Source organism: Cheilinus undulatus, linkage group 21 (genome assembly GCF_018320785.1).
Source record: "Cheilinus undulatus linkage group 21, ASM1832078v1, whole genome shotgun sequence".
NCBI lineage: Eukaryota > Metazoa > Chordata > Actinopteri > Labriformes > Labridae > Cheilinus > Cheilinus undulatus.
Genome location: NC_054885.1, coordinates 22,644,274 through 22,661,229, shown reverse-complemented (window position 1 = coordinate 22,661,229; position 16,956 = coordinate 22,644,274). Strand labels below are relative to the sequence as shown.

General features: G+C 38.1%; 1 protein-coding gene across 1 annotated transcript; it reads left to right on the top strand.

Annotated features, from left to right (window-relative positions):
* Window positions 1–2,260: 2,260 nt before the first annotated feature.
* Window positions 2,261–13,141, top strand: nags (N-acetylglutamate synthase). Its single transcript, XM_041816780.1, has 8 exons — window positions 2,261–2,874; window positions 3,607–3,887; window positions 4,653–4,866; window positions 6,113–6,293; window positions 6,498–6,537; window positions 9,188–9,319; window positions 9,473–9,655; window positions 12,022–13,141. The coding sequence occupies exons 1-8, from the start codon at window positions 2,437–2,439 to the stop codon at window positions 12,182–12,184; spliced, it is 1,632 nt and encodes a 543-aa protein (XP_041672714.1). The 5' UTR covers window positions 2,261–2,436; the 3' UTR covers window positions 12,185–13,141.
* Window positions 13,142–16,956: the final 3,815 nt, after the last annotated feature.

Genomic DNA, 16,956 nt, shown 5'->3' with positions numbered 1-16,956 from the left:
GTTGAATAAATGATGTAGCACATCAGAGTTTGTTCAAATCTTTCTGAAAGCATGATTTACTTTTGTTATGATTTTGTACTTTACAAGAAATAATTACTTGAGTTTTTGAGAAAATCTCTTATTTTGATTAGATCTATGCACGCTGAGCCTTTTTCATGTCCTAATCTCCTATTCTTTCTATGTCAAGAATGATTTCAATGGAGTATTTTAGTGTATATTTATACTGCCATAAGATGTATTTTTCAGTCACCTTAGCCCGTACTATTTTAAGAGAGAAAGTTCCAACATTATCATTTTTCCTGTCATAGTCTGTCTTGTGAACGAAAGAAGAGAAAATCTAAACTTGCTGATAAATCAAAAACGTAAGCTGCTCTCCTTAAATAGATTTATTATCAAATGATTTTATAGTAATGATCTTATGCAGTGGGGATTCTGCATAAGGGCTTTTGTTTGTAAAAAAAAAGATGCTGTGTTAGTTGTTTCGAGGAGTTAAACATGAGGAAACTGTCGGTCCGTCTATCCCAAGGGGAGAGCTGAGGGAGGAATGTTTTCCCGTCACACCAAACCTTTGATCTCACACCCCCTAATCACTTCCTGAAGATTATACAGTACGTGCACCTCCACACTACCCTCGCTGAGTGTGTGAGTGTGTGTGGATGTTTGCCTGGAGGCGGCCGGGGCAGATGTAGTCCTCCATGGCCAGTCTGATGACAGACAGAGATAACAAACAAACAGAGACAGAGGGATGATGTCATCAAAGAGGGACAGCTAAGAGGAATTATAAATAAGTTTTTACTCATGCTGAAGTGCATAATGTCTGTGGACTCGGTAAGAGTTAGCACATTTTTACATTGCAAAAATAAACAGATGCAAGCAATGATAAAGTCAATGAGGTAGTTGTTGGTTAGATTTCCCGGCAATGTATGGAGTCATTATTGTTGGAAAACTCTTTTTAACATTTTGAGAGCATGACTTTTTGATTTTGATCAATATTTTCTTCCAAACAATCCTTAAAACCTACCCCTGAGCTCAAAACTGCCTCCTTCTCCTTGGATTTTTTCCATTGCTCTCACATCTTTAGTTCTCACTCAACCCATCCTCCTCTCATTCAGGTTACTTCTGCATGCTTATTTAAGTGCTACTTTCTGTTTTTTCTTTGTGCCCATACTTTCTCTATGCAGGATCAAAACTCTACGAAAGTTTGAGTAAAATTTATCTGATGTGAGTTTCAGTTTTGTTGTTGGACAAATGTCCCGTCTGTTAGGGGAGGTGGAGTACATATTTGATTATACTCATTTATATGCAAGCTCATTCACTGATCACCAACAACTAATGAAAGCTAATGTTTTGCACAATGTACCCTTTAGTGTCATTTTCTGCAAGCCAGAGAGTCTGCATTACACTGTGAACATGTACTTTTAGGTGTGGATGCCACAGCTTGGTTTATTTAAACATTAAAGTTAGCCTATATCTCAACATTGATTGACCCTACATGAGACAAAAAACCCTGTATGTTTGTCCAAGAAATGAATCCCAGCCTTAAAAGTTCTCTTAAGTTCCCTGATATTCCATGTGCTGGACAGTTTGGCTCAGTATTTTACAACCTTTCTTACAGGATCAGGTGGTTAACATTGGAGTTAGCTAAAATACTATGGGCTCAGATGCAATGGGAAGAAATACTTTGTCTTGTCTGTCTTAAACAGTACTGTTTGTCTTCAAAGCTCCTGTGAACCTGATAAGCTGGTTGTGAAACAGACAGGAATTACTTGTGGAAAAATAAACTAAAAAAGCAAAGGAGCACATCAGCAACAAGATGTGAGTCTTCAGTTGTTTGTTTTACTGATGCCCTTTTTATTGTTTCAGTATGTTTGTATATGGTTGTGGATTCTCTGATGTTTTTATTGTGGAGTTGATTTTATCTCTATGTACAACACTTTGACTGAAAGCACTTTATAAATAAATTTATTATTATGTTTATTCGTAGCTTATCCTATAAATGTTGCTTCTGGTTAGGTGCCATAATAGATCATTTAAAGCACGTTGTCAATTTTTTGATAATGAGTACCCAGCATAAATAATTTGAACATAATACTTAAATGTAAGGCTTGAAAATATAGCTATGATTTTCCTTTTCTTGTTTTTTTATTAGTAAAGAAAAATGTATTATTAGGAACATTAGGCCTGTGTAAGATGTTGAAGACGAATGTGTCCTTGCAAATGCATTGTTGATAGTACTGGGATCTTTCTGTGACAACTTTTCCTGATAAAAAAGTTCTGCAGGGATATTCAAAAGAACCGAGAAAATGATACGCCCACCTGTTATCCTCATATGAATAACAGGGCCTGTCGCTCTGAAAAAAGGCCTGGGAGTGTCAGTGCAGGAGCGCTCTTTTGTATTTGGTAACACAGCTGCGTGCAGTTGGCCGCTGGGACTTCATGCGGAGCGTTAGCTCCAGCTCACTGTCCGAGAAACTCAGGAACCTGCTGTCAGCAAGTAACATGTCTAAAGTAAACAGCGGTACCTCCGGTTGTCGGGCAGTAGTGATGGCAGGAAAGTATCTGTCAAGCCCGTCCGCCCCGGCACTGAGCCGGAGTTCCAGCCAGCGTCAGCGGAGGATGTTAGGTGTTCAACGGCGAATGAACAGCTCGGACGCGGCGAGCACAGGAGGAAAATCCGCGGCTTCGGCCCAGCAGGAACAGCCGGCGTATCTCTCCGCCGCAGACCGACAAGCGCTGGCCAACCGGAATCTGATTTACCGGGACGTAAAGGCTTTTCTCAATGAAGTTGGTGGGGATCCCAGAGAGGCTCGGTACTGGCTGACCCAGTTCCAGAGAGCGACCAAGACCCAGTCTCCTGCCTTTGCCGTAATGGAGGTGAGGCAAAGTGAAAGTCACGTCTTCTTATATTATGTAAAAAAAAAAAAGTTGTATGTATTCTACTCTGATTAAGTCTCTGTAGATATGATCTATTGCGATAAACCTAGGTAGGCATTATTTAAGATACGGAAGCCCGCTGGCGACAGTTCAAAAAAGTAGGTCACGCCATTCAGGCTGCACTTAAAGCTGTGGCTGGATTTGCCTTCATGATGTAGAAAATCCAAAACAAAAAACAAGAAATACATTAAAAGTTTCAGTAAGACTCAAATTATTATACTAAAACATTAAATTGTACAGTAAATCAACAGCAAAGTTCTGCAGAAAATATACACAACTTATTCTGTTATTTTAAGAGTTTCAGGTGCATCCATTCAAATAAAACAGTTTTTAGGGTCTTAATCTGAGCCAATTGCTAAATTATGTTCTTATCTGTAAAGATAAAAATAATGACTGTTAAACCATCATCCAGAAAGAGTGGAACAAAAAAAGTATTTTCACATTACTTCATCGAATCTGAAAACTGACATGTCAACAGATAAAGCATCAAATCTGTGACAGATGCCTTAACGTAAAAGCATATTAGTACTATAAATGGTAGTTAAACAAAGATGGACAGATACTTTGTCCAGTTCAGTCTTTTTGACCCTTCAAAGATCCATTTAGACTGAGATCAAGGTTAATATCTTTATCACACCCATCTGCATTACTCTTTGTCTTGATCTCTCCAAGGTGGACAGCTCAGTGTTTGACAGCAGGGAAATGGTTCAGAGCCTGGCCTTTGGGCTCTCTTTCCTCCAGCGAATGGATATGAAGCCTGTTGTGGTGATGGGCCAATCTGAAAATGAGGAAACAGGGCACATGAAACCGGTTGCTGGGTCTCGGAGCACTAGGGGGCTGGTTGAACGGAGCCAACAACTAACTGAGGCACTACAGCAGCATTCAGCTACTGTACTGCCCCTCTTCTCTGCTGAGTCCTTCCTGCTACTGCATGAAGCCCCACGTGGAAGCAGGTGAGGGTTGACACTTATCAGGGCAATTGGTTTCTCTCTAGGTTTGCCCAGGTAGAGTTAAGGTCAAATCAGCATGGATTCCACACTGCACGTAATGCCTGCCTTTTCAATGCCTACTTCTTTTCAAAACCTACCTTTTGAGACACTTTTTTTTTTAAATAAACATTTCAAGTTAAAGGTTTAAGCAGTTATGTCATGATATATTTTTAACATAATAAAGTTTCCCAAGAACTATGAAGACATCCTAAGTCAGTTTTTACTGACTACTGTTTTGAATGAATAAAACACCTCCAGTCATTTTTCTTTTTCCGTCTTTGCCTGGCCAAAGTCTGATGGCTGTGTTCTGTTGGGGTTCATGGTTGAGACTTTGTGAAAACCTGTTATTTACATGTACTCTTGGTGTCAGATCACAAGTTGAAGAGTATGAAAGTACAGCAGCTTTTGACAGTCATATTTTTGAATGTGTAAACATACATCAAGCATGTTAATGGACTCTTTCTGAAAATAGAGGGCATATAAAGGGTGGTATTTTCTAGTATTTTGTGATCCCAAAAAGGGATGAGCAAAAGACTGAGCCAGTATGGCTGTGGCTGAATAGGCTTTAGATGTTTGAAGATAATTTTATTATTTAATGAGGGTCTTAGAACACTATAAATGCAGTTAGAACGCTTTGTTTACCTAAGTTAAATGAAATGTAAAGAGTCTGCAGGCTGACACCTGTTTTCCTTTTTACTCTATTCCATCTCTTCCTTCTCCTTTCTGCAGTGTGCCGCCCTCTGTTGCCGTGGACACCAGCCTCCTCCAGTGGAGTCTGGACTGCGGGACCATCCCTTTGGTTTGTCCGGTTGGGAGGGATGGGCGAGGTTGCTCAATAATGTTGGACTCAACGGAGGTGACAGCAGCTATCTCACGAGCCCTGCAACCCCACAAAGTCATGTTCCTGAACCACTCAGGAGGCCTCTGCAGCCAAGAAAAAAAGGTACAGGTCTCTGTTATGTCTGTTATACAGAACAAATTTATTTGTACAGTATTGAACATAAATTCTTCAGCTTCACTGTAATCTCCTCTTGGGGAGATTTAATGTTATTTTGGTTGATCTATATAAATATACTTCAATGACCTAACCTGACAAATTTTGACACTCAACACAAGTATATCATCATGCAAGTAGAGGGTATCTTTCATTAGTTTACCATCCCAACATGGTCGCATCAGGGGCTGCTCACCATGAGTCTGGTTCTGCTTGAGGCTGCAACCCATTACAAAATAAGTTTTGTCCGCCACCATTGCCAAATGTTGCCAGAACTTGTTCAGGGTCTTGTGTAGCTAAGAGTATACCTTTGCCATTGTATTCTGGCTTGTGGCCTTCCTCAGGGAAACAGATGGTAAACACATTGTACTGGCATGGACATACATATCTGCTATGATAAGGGAAGAATAGCTCTCTATCATTTCCTGTCTATTTGAGCCAAGAGACACTTGCAGAAATAATAGAAGAGCCCTCTATTCTCTTGATTTTCCATGCATTAGACATGGTAAGATAAGATAAGATAAAAATGTATTGCCCCACAGAGTCAAAAATTTGTCCTGGGCTCTTCACCCATGCTGCAGTTACAAACAACAATCAACAACAAACAGATTACACGTTAAAAACACTTGACAAACACATTGATTATCAATAAATAGTTACCCTAAAAAAATCTAAATATAAATACATTTCTTCTCAGATTACCAGTTCAACAATGCAAGAAAAATCACAGTCCAGTCCATTGCCCTACCTGCCTCATTTGCTGCTATTAAGTAGCTTTATAGACACAGGTGCTCACACCGAAGGTCTGAATGACTTGAAACTTGAAATTCAAGTTGATGCAATTTGAAATTAAAATGAAGCTGTGCTGCAGTCGAGATGTGCATCTCATGTGCCCAGTCTGAAACAGGCTTTACTGGGGTGGATCAGCAAATATGGAACATTTCAGCTGCACCAGAGCAGGATCATGTTTGGCATTAGAGATCACTTTGTAGAATAATACACTTACTTAGTGACCAACTAAGTAAGGTATTTTGAACTGGTTTTGAAATACAGGCCTCTGGTATCAACATGTACATCCTTTGGGATAAACTTTTCAGTGACTGATGAATACATTTCTATGTTTTACTTTGCTCAGTGATGCACAGTTTTCCTCTTTTCCCTTTTCACCCTTTTTATTTTTGCATTTGTGTCACAGGTGCTAGGTACAGTTTCATTCCCCAGCGACCTGCCCAGTCTGTCCATGGCGGTGTGGCTGAGCATTACTGAGCGCCGCAGAGTGTCCACCATAGCCAGACTCCTGAATCAGCTGCCGACTGAGTCCTCAGCAGTGATCACCTCTGCAGACACACTGCTGAGTGAGCTGTTCAGCCACAGAGGTGAGACTGCTGACTTGCTCATGTACTTCATGGGGAGCGTTCTATTTTGAGGTGTAACCCAAGTGGGGCCATATGTAGGACATATATGTGGGGCATATTTCTGTGAGGTGCTGGTTTTTACCACTTATGAAGGATAAAAGTGAAGTCCTACATAAATATGTTTCCTATAACTGTTTTCTGTTTTTGTATGGGCTACAATTTCAGGATCTGGAACACTCTTTAAAAATGGAGACCCTATACACCGGTATGTACCTCCCTTTTACTCACATTCATTAAAATGCTGTTACTTTTCTCTTTACTAGTCATGAGCTTGAAAATTTGTCTTTTAAAAGTAAAATGGATGTTAAATATCACAATCTCACTAAGCATCCACAAACTTGTGAACACCAGTACACACCCAACAATGGCACCAAGAGGAATCAGTGTATCCTAGCCTTTAGGATTAGAGCTTAGGGCTGCACAATATATATTGTTTAAGTATCATTGTCCCAGTTAGCCTCCTGAGCAGCAATCACATTACATGCAAATGAGATCAAACTCACTCCAACAAATCATCTAATACTTTTATTCTGCTTAGCATGAGGCAAAGGTTTCATAAGTTCACATTTTTCTGCTATGTGGAAGAAGTTGGAAGGGGAGGTTTGCTTTGTTTAAATTGGGAAGTGTTGAATTTAACCAATTAAATAGTTGTGATACATGCTTATAAGTGGATTTAACACTGTATGCATTCCTTAAATTAACTGTATGTTTTTATATTTTGATAAGTATCACAGGAAAATAAAGGCATCACATTATCAGATGTGTCCAATAGTATGTAGCCCTCAGTAAGTGGTCCTATTTCATTCAAGAGCTTGATGTCATTTTAGTTACCTGTCACTGGCAGGTAGAAAAGTGCTAGAAAAAGCCTTGCCATTCTGTAACTCTTCAGTGGAATACACATGGAGCAGCTGGAAATTTTCACGGTGCTATGTTAAATTTATTCACACATTGACAACATCATTGGTACACTTCCGTTAAAGAAAGCAAAACCCACAGTGGCTGCTTAAATAACTTGAAACTGCCAAAAGTGATAATAAATAAAAAATGACAGAAAATTGACTAATGAAAATCAGACATTGTTTTTGTATTGTGGTCCAATGTAGTCCTTTTTTTAAAAAACAACAAAAAATGAAATTGGCCTTGACAAAATTGATGGTACCCCTAGAAAAGATGGAAAATAATTTGACCATAGGGGGTGTGTCCTGTAATTAGCTTCAAAGGTGTCTTCAAACTTCTAATGAGTCTGTCTGCCTATTTAAAGGGTGGAAAGTAATCACTGTGCTGTTTGGTATCATGGTGTGTTCCACCCTGAACATGGACCACAGAAAGCTAAGGAGAGAGTTGTCCCAGGAGATTAAAAAGAAAATTATATACAAGCATGTTAAACATAAAGGCTATAAGACCATCTCCAAGCAGCTTGATGTTCCTGTGACTACAGTTGCACATATTATTCAGAAGTTTAAGGTCCACGGGATTGTAGCCAACCTCCTTGGCCGCAAGAGGAAAATTGATGACAAATTGAAAAGATGGATAATACAAATGGTAACCAAAGAGCCCAGAACAACCTCCAGAGAGATTAGAGGTGAACTCCAAGGTCATAGTACATCAGTGTCAGAGCAAATATAGCCAAAATAGGCTAATTGGAAGATGATGATGGAAGACTCCATTGTAGAAAGCAATTCATTAAAAAAGCGAGACTGGAATTTGCCAAAATATATTTTGACAAGCCACAAAGCTTCTTGGAGAATGTCCTTTGGACAGATGAGACTGAATCAAAGCTTTTCAGCAAGTCACATCAATTCCATGTTTACAAATGCAAAAATGAAGCATACAAAGAAGAGCACTGTACCTACTGTGAAACACTGAGGCGGCTCGGTTGTGTTCTGGGGCTGCTTTGCTGAATCTGGCATAGGGTGCCTTGAATCTGTGCAGGGTCTAATGAAATCTCAAGACTATCAAGGCATTATGGAGTGAAATGTGCTGCCAAGTGTCAGAAAGCTTGGTCTCACTCGCAGGTCATGGTTTCTCCAGCAGGATAATGACCCAAAACTCAAAGCTAAAAACACCCAAGAATGGCCAAGGACAAAACATTGGACTATTCTGAAGTGGCCTTCTTTGAGTCCTGATCTAAATCCTATTGAACATCTGCAGAAATAGTGTAAACATGCAGTCTGGAGAAGGCACCCTTCAAACCTGAGACAGCTAGAGCACTTTGCTCACGGCAAGTGGGCCAAAATACCTGTCAACATGTGCAGAAGTCTCATTGAGTGTTACAGAAATCACTTGATTGCAGTGATTGCCTCAAAAGAGTGTGCAATAAAGTATTAAGTTTAGGGTAGCATCAGTTTTGTCCAGTTTCATTTTGTTTTTTTTTGTTGTTTTTTTATGATTCTGTTGAACCAAAATTCAAAAGCAATGTCTGCTTTTCATTAGATAATTTTTGTTAATTTTTATATATTATTCCTTTTTTCAGTTTCAAGTTAATTCAGTGACCGTTGTCGGGTTTTTTTCTGTCCATGTGTGTAACTGAAAAAAAAAATCAACATAATCGGCACTCGACAGCTGCAGCTGTTGACTCTCACACTAAATTCAAGTATTTAATTAACTGCCATCTGGCTTGTCCCCTGATTTAAAGAGATGCTCAGAAATGATAACAATTGGGGTCAAAATATAACCAAATCCATTTTAATGGTCACCCAAACATAAAGACAATTGGAATTTTGACGGAAAATCCAAAAAAAGAAAACTAAAGATTTTGTGGATTGTGGTATCCTGTAACTTGAAATAACAAGATTACTGAATGCATTTGAATTTCAACAGCCTTTGGAAAACATTATTTTTGTTTTTGTGTGCAGGTACACCTCTCTGAATGACATTGATGTGGATCGTCTCTTGGCTCTCATCAACAAGTCATTTGATAAAACTCTGAGGCGAGACTACATCGACTCTCTGAAGGGAAGACTGCATTCCATCTATCTTTCTGAAGGGTATGTGAAACCATTACTGGAAAACTATGAAAAAGAGCTTATAGAAATATAGGTGATTTGCAGTGAATACATTTATGCTTCTCTTTACACAAGTATGTGAAGTATGAATGCCCAGAATGTTATTTTATATTTGGTATGTCTCTTTGCTTCAAGGTACAGTGCGGCTGCTATCATCACCATGGAGCCAGTGAACAGAGGCACTCCTTATCTCGACAAATTTGTTGTCAGCAGCAGTAAGCAGGGTCAGGGCACCAGCCAAATCCTGTGGGAATGTATCAGACAAGACCTGGGAAAGCTGTTCTGGCGGTCCAGAGCCACAAACAGGATCAACCCCTGGTATGACAAACACTAGGCCTGCATGTGATGAGAAAAATGAGCAATGCATTGCTACATTGTTTACATTTTCCAAAATGGTTTTGATGTATTTTTTTTTACCATGTAGTTTAGATGTTTATCTGGCATTATTGATTTTCTAAAGGATATCTGTGCTCACAATATGTTTCTTCTAGATTCATATTATATTCAAAAGGCACTGCTAGAATTGCACTAATGAATCTAAGGGAAGCTAATAGTTAGCTTGAGTTTAATCTGAATGCATCTGATGGGTATTAAAGCATGGCCATTAAACCTTCCCATAATCATGGATATCAACTTTACAAACAAAAAACAGGAATCTTTCTGTTAATGCCAGTTTTTATCATTCCAAAAGTATACTCAGCACATTTTTGTTTTTACTATGAGCTTTGACAACATTTTGAACGAAGCCCAAAGCATAAAAAAAACTACCAGGCTGTCTACTTCCCCACTGCTCTCTCATCTTGGTTTGATTCAGCCTCTCTTTGCCCTGGAGACACTCGAAGTTTTTTTTTTTTGTTTTTTTTTTAACCATAAAAAGGCTCTTTGCAGATGACATCACGCAGCAGCAAAGAACAAGTAGTGATTTCTACATAGAGAAACACTACCAAAACATTTGGCTTTTTAAATGTGGATTAAATAACAACAAAGGATGTAAGAACTAGCACTAATAATGGGAGCTAGTTTGCTACAGTGCCTAACAAAAAAAGAGCTGTTTGTAGCACAGACTTGTCTTTGAATGGCATATCATCTCTCTGCTGCTAATTCTTGGTTGATAGTACACCACCATTTCAATTATTTAATGCATGTCATGACAAAATTAGGATTTTTTTATATGTTGAAGGGGCTCAGCTAGTCCCTATTAAGATTCTTCAAGACTCTTGATTCCCTTCATCTGCCCACATGATGCTAAACACTGGGAGGTCTGCAGGACTGAGTTAATTTGTGATCAGATTTCATGATCTCATAAATACTATTGAGTGCACACCAGCTGCTCCCTTCATTTTTACTCTGCAGGAGGCTGTCATTCATTTTTTGATAATGTGAATAGTATATAAAGAAAACATTATTTCCTACAAATCGCTGTGTAATTGCTCAGCTTTTGTGTGCCAATGATTCTATATAGCAGCCGCACACAGATGTGCAGAAAATAAATCATAAGGAAAAACAGTTTCTTGAATCTCTAACCCTAAGCCACTGTTTATGAGACCATGTTTTCAATTTGGGCGACGTACTCATCACTTTACACTCAGCATGGCGACCTGTATATCTCTGTGACATACTAATAGGTCATTTCTACCAAGTGGCTCAGTTCATGCGGAACAGCACACATTTTTTTTTCTAAAATGAGTTTTAAAATATTGGCATCAGCAATAACCCCATGTTGTACATCCCTTCATTGGATTAAGAGAGCAGCTTCAAATACCTGTTTTCTGCTTTGTTATGGTATTTTAGCAGCTGCTCTCTTAATCCAATGAAATTGTCCACCAAAAACCTCCCTCATTATGCCTTTATCTGTACAAACCCATCTGTGCTCTGAATCAGCAACAAATTTCTTCACAGTACGATGATCACGATTAATTTTTCATGGAATATCTAATGTTTTCATTCCTTGTCCAAGACATTACACTATTTGACACTTTTTGGCAGATCCTTTTTCTTTCCTATATTGCTTGAAACCTGTGGCCTGCTTAATAATGTGGAACAGTGCATTTTGAGTTTTTTGTTTTTTTTTTTTTTTAATAATGGTTGTCATTATGAAGTTTGTTCAAAAACATTTGAATTATGCTCTAATGGCTGAAAAATATGAAAACTTGAAAAATATTTTGCATTAATATTTAGGAAAATAAGAGAAAAATGTAATTTGCATAATAATGTGGAAAGCGGTGTCAGCTCTGAACCTGCCGTAGCTAAGTTGACAGACCCACTGGCCTCAGGTCGCACTGCCCATCTCTGCTGTCACTGGTTGTCTTACATTGAGGAGTCTTTTCAATCAAACCTGCTTTGCAAAAGTGTATTTGCTTTTCAGTATTCCACTGCTTTATTTGAATTCACCATTATGACTCAATGAGGGAGGAAAGACAGTCAAAGTGGTGCCAGTCCCATCCCATTATAGTGGTATATTGGTTACACCAGCACATAGTTCAGCAAACTTTAGAGGAGAAAAAAAGAAAGGCAGATAGATTTTATGGTAGTTTAGATTATTGATTAATCATTTAACATATAACAAATAAGTTCTTTTAGGTTGCTTAACTTGACTGTGATTGTTCCAGGTGCTTCAGAGGGATGAGATTGGTCATTTATCAATCTACAATCATTTTCTCCTGTCTGTTTCTCCTCCCATGAAGGTATTTCAAACACTGTGATGGCAGCTTCGTGAATGGGGTGTGGACCGTCTTCTGGTTCGGTCTTACAGACATCAGAGATTCCTATGAGCTGGTGGAATATGCTAAGGAACTCCCTGACTCTTTCTACTCCTCTCAGCCCCCTGGTCCTGCAGCTGCATCCTAAACTCAAACTTCACTACTGCTTGATTTTCTTGGACTCTTAATCTGAGCCATGGATATACAAAATGTTTCCAGCTCTGTTTTCCTTTCCTGGGTTTTCTCACACCTTGAAACTTGAAATTGCAGTGAGCATACATGCAATATTGTGATAAGCTGTACATTACTCTCGGTAAAGTTTGGTTTATTCTTAGTCTTTGGAACTGAGGGTGAAAGGAGTGTCTTTACTTTCCTAATGAACTCTTGCACAACGACTATACTGACTGTTACAGTAAGAAATACTAAACAGGTGCCTTTTACACCCAAAATGCTCTCCAGTGTTGAGAACATTTCAAACAGCAGTCTTACATGATGTGGTCTGCTTCCAGGTTGTTTTGAAGACCAATTTATCTGATAAGATAGTGGAACAGATGTTACTCCTGATGGTTTTACATTCATTTCAAAGTTTACTTGAACTCAACTCAGCCTTAAAAATCTTGTAAAAGGTTTGTATGGCTCTTAAGGAGTTTTTCCTCTTTTTTTTAACTTTATTTAATGTAGAAAACATATTAGTATGGGCTCAAATATAAAATTAACCCTGATGATGCCATAACCATATCAAAGGGTTGTCTCAGCTTTGGCCTGCAATCTTTGTATTTTATTCAAAAAGCATTTAAAAGTGTGGCTGAGGGCTTTTATCAGCCAGGTGAGGAAAATGGAAGACGCTGTCTGGCTGCAAACATTAACACATTTACTTTCTACCGGTACCTAGATATTTGGTATTTTTCTAACATTCTGGTTGGCATTAATGTAAAAAAAAAAAAAGATATATATATATATATATATATATATATATATATATATATATATATATATATATATATATATAAACCAAATATATATATATATATATATATATATATTTGTTTTTTTTTTTTTATTAAAGGACTGCCTTGTTAGAAAACAAAGCTCATTTTGCCCTGGTTTTCATGCACTACTGAAGGGGGATGTTTGTGTAATAATAAACTGTCAATAAAGCACTTCAGACCAGAAATGTCTGTCTCTGCTTTGTTCTTATCAGCACATCCAAGTAATCTGAAGACGGACTATTACAGGATTCTTAATGAAAGTCAACAGGTCACATTTTTGCCATTTCTACTGATAAAGATAATCAAAGGATAAAGAGTACCACTAATTAATATGATATAATTGAAGGAATGCTTTCTGCAAAAAAACAACAACACAACATCTGGTCTTTAAAAGAGCATACTTGCTGTCATAATAATAGACAACTCCTACACACTCTTGTTGAACAATAAAGCTTTATTTCTTGACATGATCATGTAGACTTTTAAAGCAAACATGCATGCACCTTTGGCCTTAAGTCTTAAGTTTAAGACTTGCATATAAAGGACTTATGCCTGAACAATCCAGAATGTCCTTTTACTTTCTATTATTTTCTACATAGTAGATCTGGCAGTTATACATACAGCCTGTTAGACATACAATTAAACACAGTTAATCAATATACAGTTAATATGTCATGGTTAAATAATCTACAGATGAGGATGACATTATCAGCCCCCCATGCTAATTTCTTTGTTTTTTTTTAAGTATTTCCCAAAGGCTGTTAAACAGAGCAAATGATTTTAACAAAGTTTTCCTTGACATCCTAGTTTTATGCTGGATGCTCACATTATTTTACTTTGCTCACAGAAACAAAATTATTTCACAAAAACTACCAGGGACTAAACTATAAGCCCCCCTGAGGCTAATAGTCAATAGTGTCTCCTTTTTGTTGAATAACAGCCTGAAGTTGATTTAGTTTTCAGCAAGTCTCAGACACGTCTCCTGAGGAATCCTAGCTCATTCTTCATTGGCCAATCTCTCAAGCTCCTCCAGATTTGATGGCCATCTGACATGGACCTTGGTTGTTAGTGCACCCCAGGTTTTCAATGTAATTCAAATCAGGAGTTTGTGCAGGCCACTCAGTAACGTTCACTTTGGTCTTCTCAAGGTAGTTCACCTTTATGAGATTCCCAATTCCAGATACTCTGAAGAATCCCTACAGCATAATACTCCCACTGCTGTGTTTTGCTGTGAGGATGGTGTTCTTTGGCTAACACACCTCTCCCTTCCTTCTCCAAACATAAGAGATTTTCTGTTTGGCCAAAGAGCTCCAGTTTGGTCTGATCTGACCAAAGGACATGCCTCCAGATCGTGTACTCCTCTACCAGCTGCATAGGCTCCGTTTGCAAGCGTGCATGCAACAATGTCGGATTGATTTAACTCCTATAATAATGGTAATATAACAGACTTTGCTTAGATTTATCATCATTTAACTCCTATGTTAATAATTATTCTAAAAAATAAATATAATGAACTTTATTTAGGTTATGCATTACGACCTAAGCCAGACTCCATCTAAAGTTTTCTGTACAATCTCATAAAAACTACAGTGCTCACCAGCTGCTCTCATTATCATTTTTACTCTGCAGGAGGCTGTCATTCTTTTTGAGATAAGGTGAAAAGTATATAAAGAGAACACTATTTCATATAAATAGTTATGTAAATGCTCAGCCTTGTCTGCCAAGGATTCTTTAAAGCGGCCGCTCACAGATGTGTGGAAAATAAATCATAAGAAAACATCTCTTCTATCGAAAAATAGGAGTCACCGTCTTATGAGACCATGTCTTCAGTGTGTGCAGCGTACTCATTGCTTAATAATCTGCATGCCGACCTGTATCCCTCTGTGACTTACAAAGACACCTCCAGCAGCCTCTCAGTGCGCTGTCAGCACAGAGACCGACACCCTTTCACTCATCTATGGTGTTGAAGTCAGTGATAGAGCCCACTGGCTGCAAGATTTTTAAAAGATTAAATAACCTCCTTGATTAGTCCATGTGTGCAAAATGGAAAAGGTCTATGCATCTGTCTGTGTGTGTCCTGAAACGCAGGTTCATCCTTATTACGCTAGTCCGTAAAAATGCCGGACAGCCTTCAAAATAATATATACCGGGAATATTGGGTTAATGACCTCTGATATCAATACATGTATGAAACTTTATTATATATACAATTATTTTATTTTAAATCATGGATGGAGTATATTTTTTCTGCTTTTATGTTTCACTATCAGTTATTATGTTAATATGGATCATTTAATATAAATGATTAATTCAAATCCACGTAATTCCATTGTTTGAGCTATTTATTCCAAAAACTTGCACAATCCTTGTCTACTGTACTGAACGACATAGAGACTTGCCTCTGGAAACATGGCGGCGACATGGCGGCATCTGGCCAGCCAGCCAATCTCCAGCCACATATTATGTCTGTGCTCAGTGATACCTGAATTTGGATCATAAATCAATTTATTAAAATTAACGTTATGTAATCGCTGCGCTTGTTAGTCTGAAAACTCACGTTATTTTTCTTTTAATTGTATTTTTGTTATTTGGCGGTGACACACAGAGGAAACAACAAAGACGATGTTCAGTTCAAGTGTAGCCGGGGCGGTGTGGCTCACTCCAGCTACTCTGTGTTGTGTTCAGGAGTTTGAATGAAACAAGGAGGCTGGTCTCATTGAGCTTGAGTTTAATCTCTCACAGTCGAGCTCTAAATGAATTCAGAGAGAACAAAAACTGTCAACATGGACTCCATCCTCATAACATGCCTCTCGCAGTCAAGCTCTAAAGAGACTTATACAAAATTAATTTAAAAGAAAATACAATTAGGGAAAAATTACAGTGTATTTATACTTTTCACAAACACAGTGACAAATGTGCAGAAGGAAAAACAAATCTGAACAAATTCAGAGAAAGCAAAAACTGTCAACATGGACTCCATCCTTATAACACGCATAACATGAGAAAAAGAAATACTTAAGACGTATCTCATAAAAGATGTAGTAGCGGAAATAGCCCACATGCGAACACAAGCCCACACAGCAAACACGTGTTAAGCTAGCTCTCTCTAACTTCTATTTACAGACAAAATACACAAGTAAAAGTCACTCATTCCATCTTCTGAAGAGATATCTATAACAACCAAACTGTTTTGAACAGTTAAATTAAACTGAAAACTTTTATATTTTCACTTTATGAACGAGCAACCGTGGATACATACCTCTCGCAAAATAAAGACTTAAAAATCCATGAATGAAACAGAAGGTTTTGGTGAAATTAACCCTCAATACACCAACAAAACATAAAGACAATATCTTTATAAAAGTATATATATTTTTTTACATCTGTTACACAAGTGACTTCCAGTATTAGAAGACAAGATATGGTGGCAATTTTCTGACCTCCGGTATGGGGTTAAGGTCCTCGGCTCCACCCAGGTACTCTTGAATGGCTGAGGGTAGTTTACCAGCCTTTAACCCAGCCATAAAAAGTGCACTTCCTTGTGTTGGACACTAGGGGGCATCATCAGTATATTAATAGATATATGGACATCAGTCATATGTGTATGTTGAAATAAGACGTAAGGTATTGAGAAAGCAGTTACCCCATCATGGGGGTATGTTGGCTTCAATCTGGTACAGTGGAAAGACCATGAAGTGCAGTCTACAATAATATAAACTCAGTGACTGCAAAGGCCAGATTGCATAATTAGAAACTGATGGAGCAAAGCTGAAAGTGTATGGAAACCCTTTTTTATACAGTGTCTTGAATATATTTTTGTAAAAAACTCCAACTCCTATGAATGATGCAGGAGGCTGTTTTCTGTGAGGTAGTGCAGGAACAGAAGTACCAGTAATTTTCTATTGGCACATTCTGTATCCCTGCACATAAG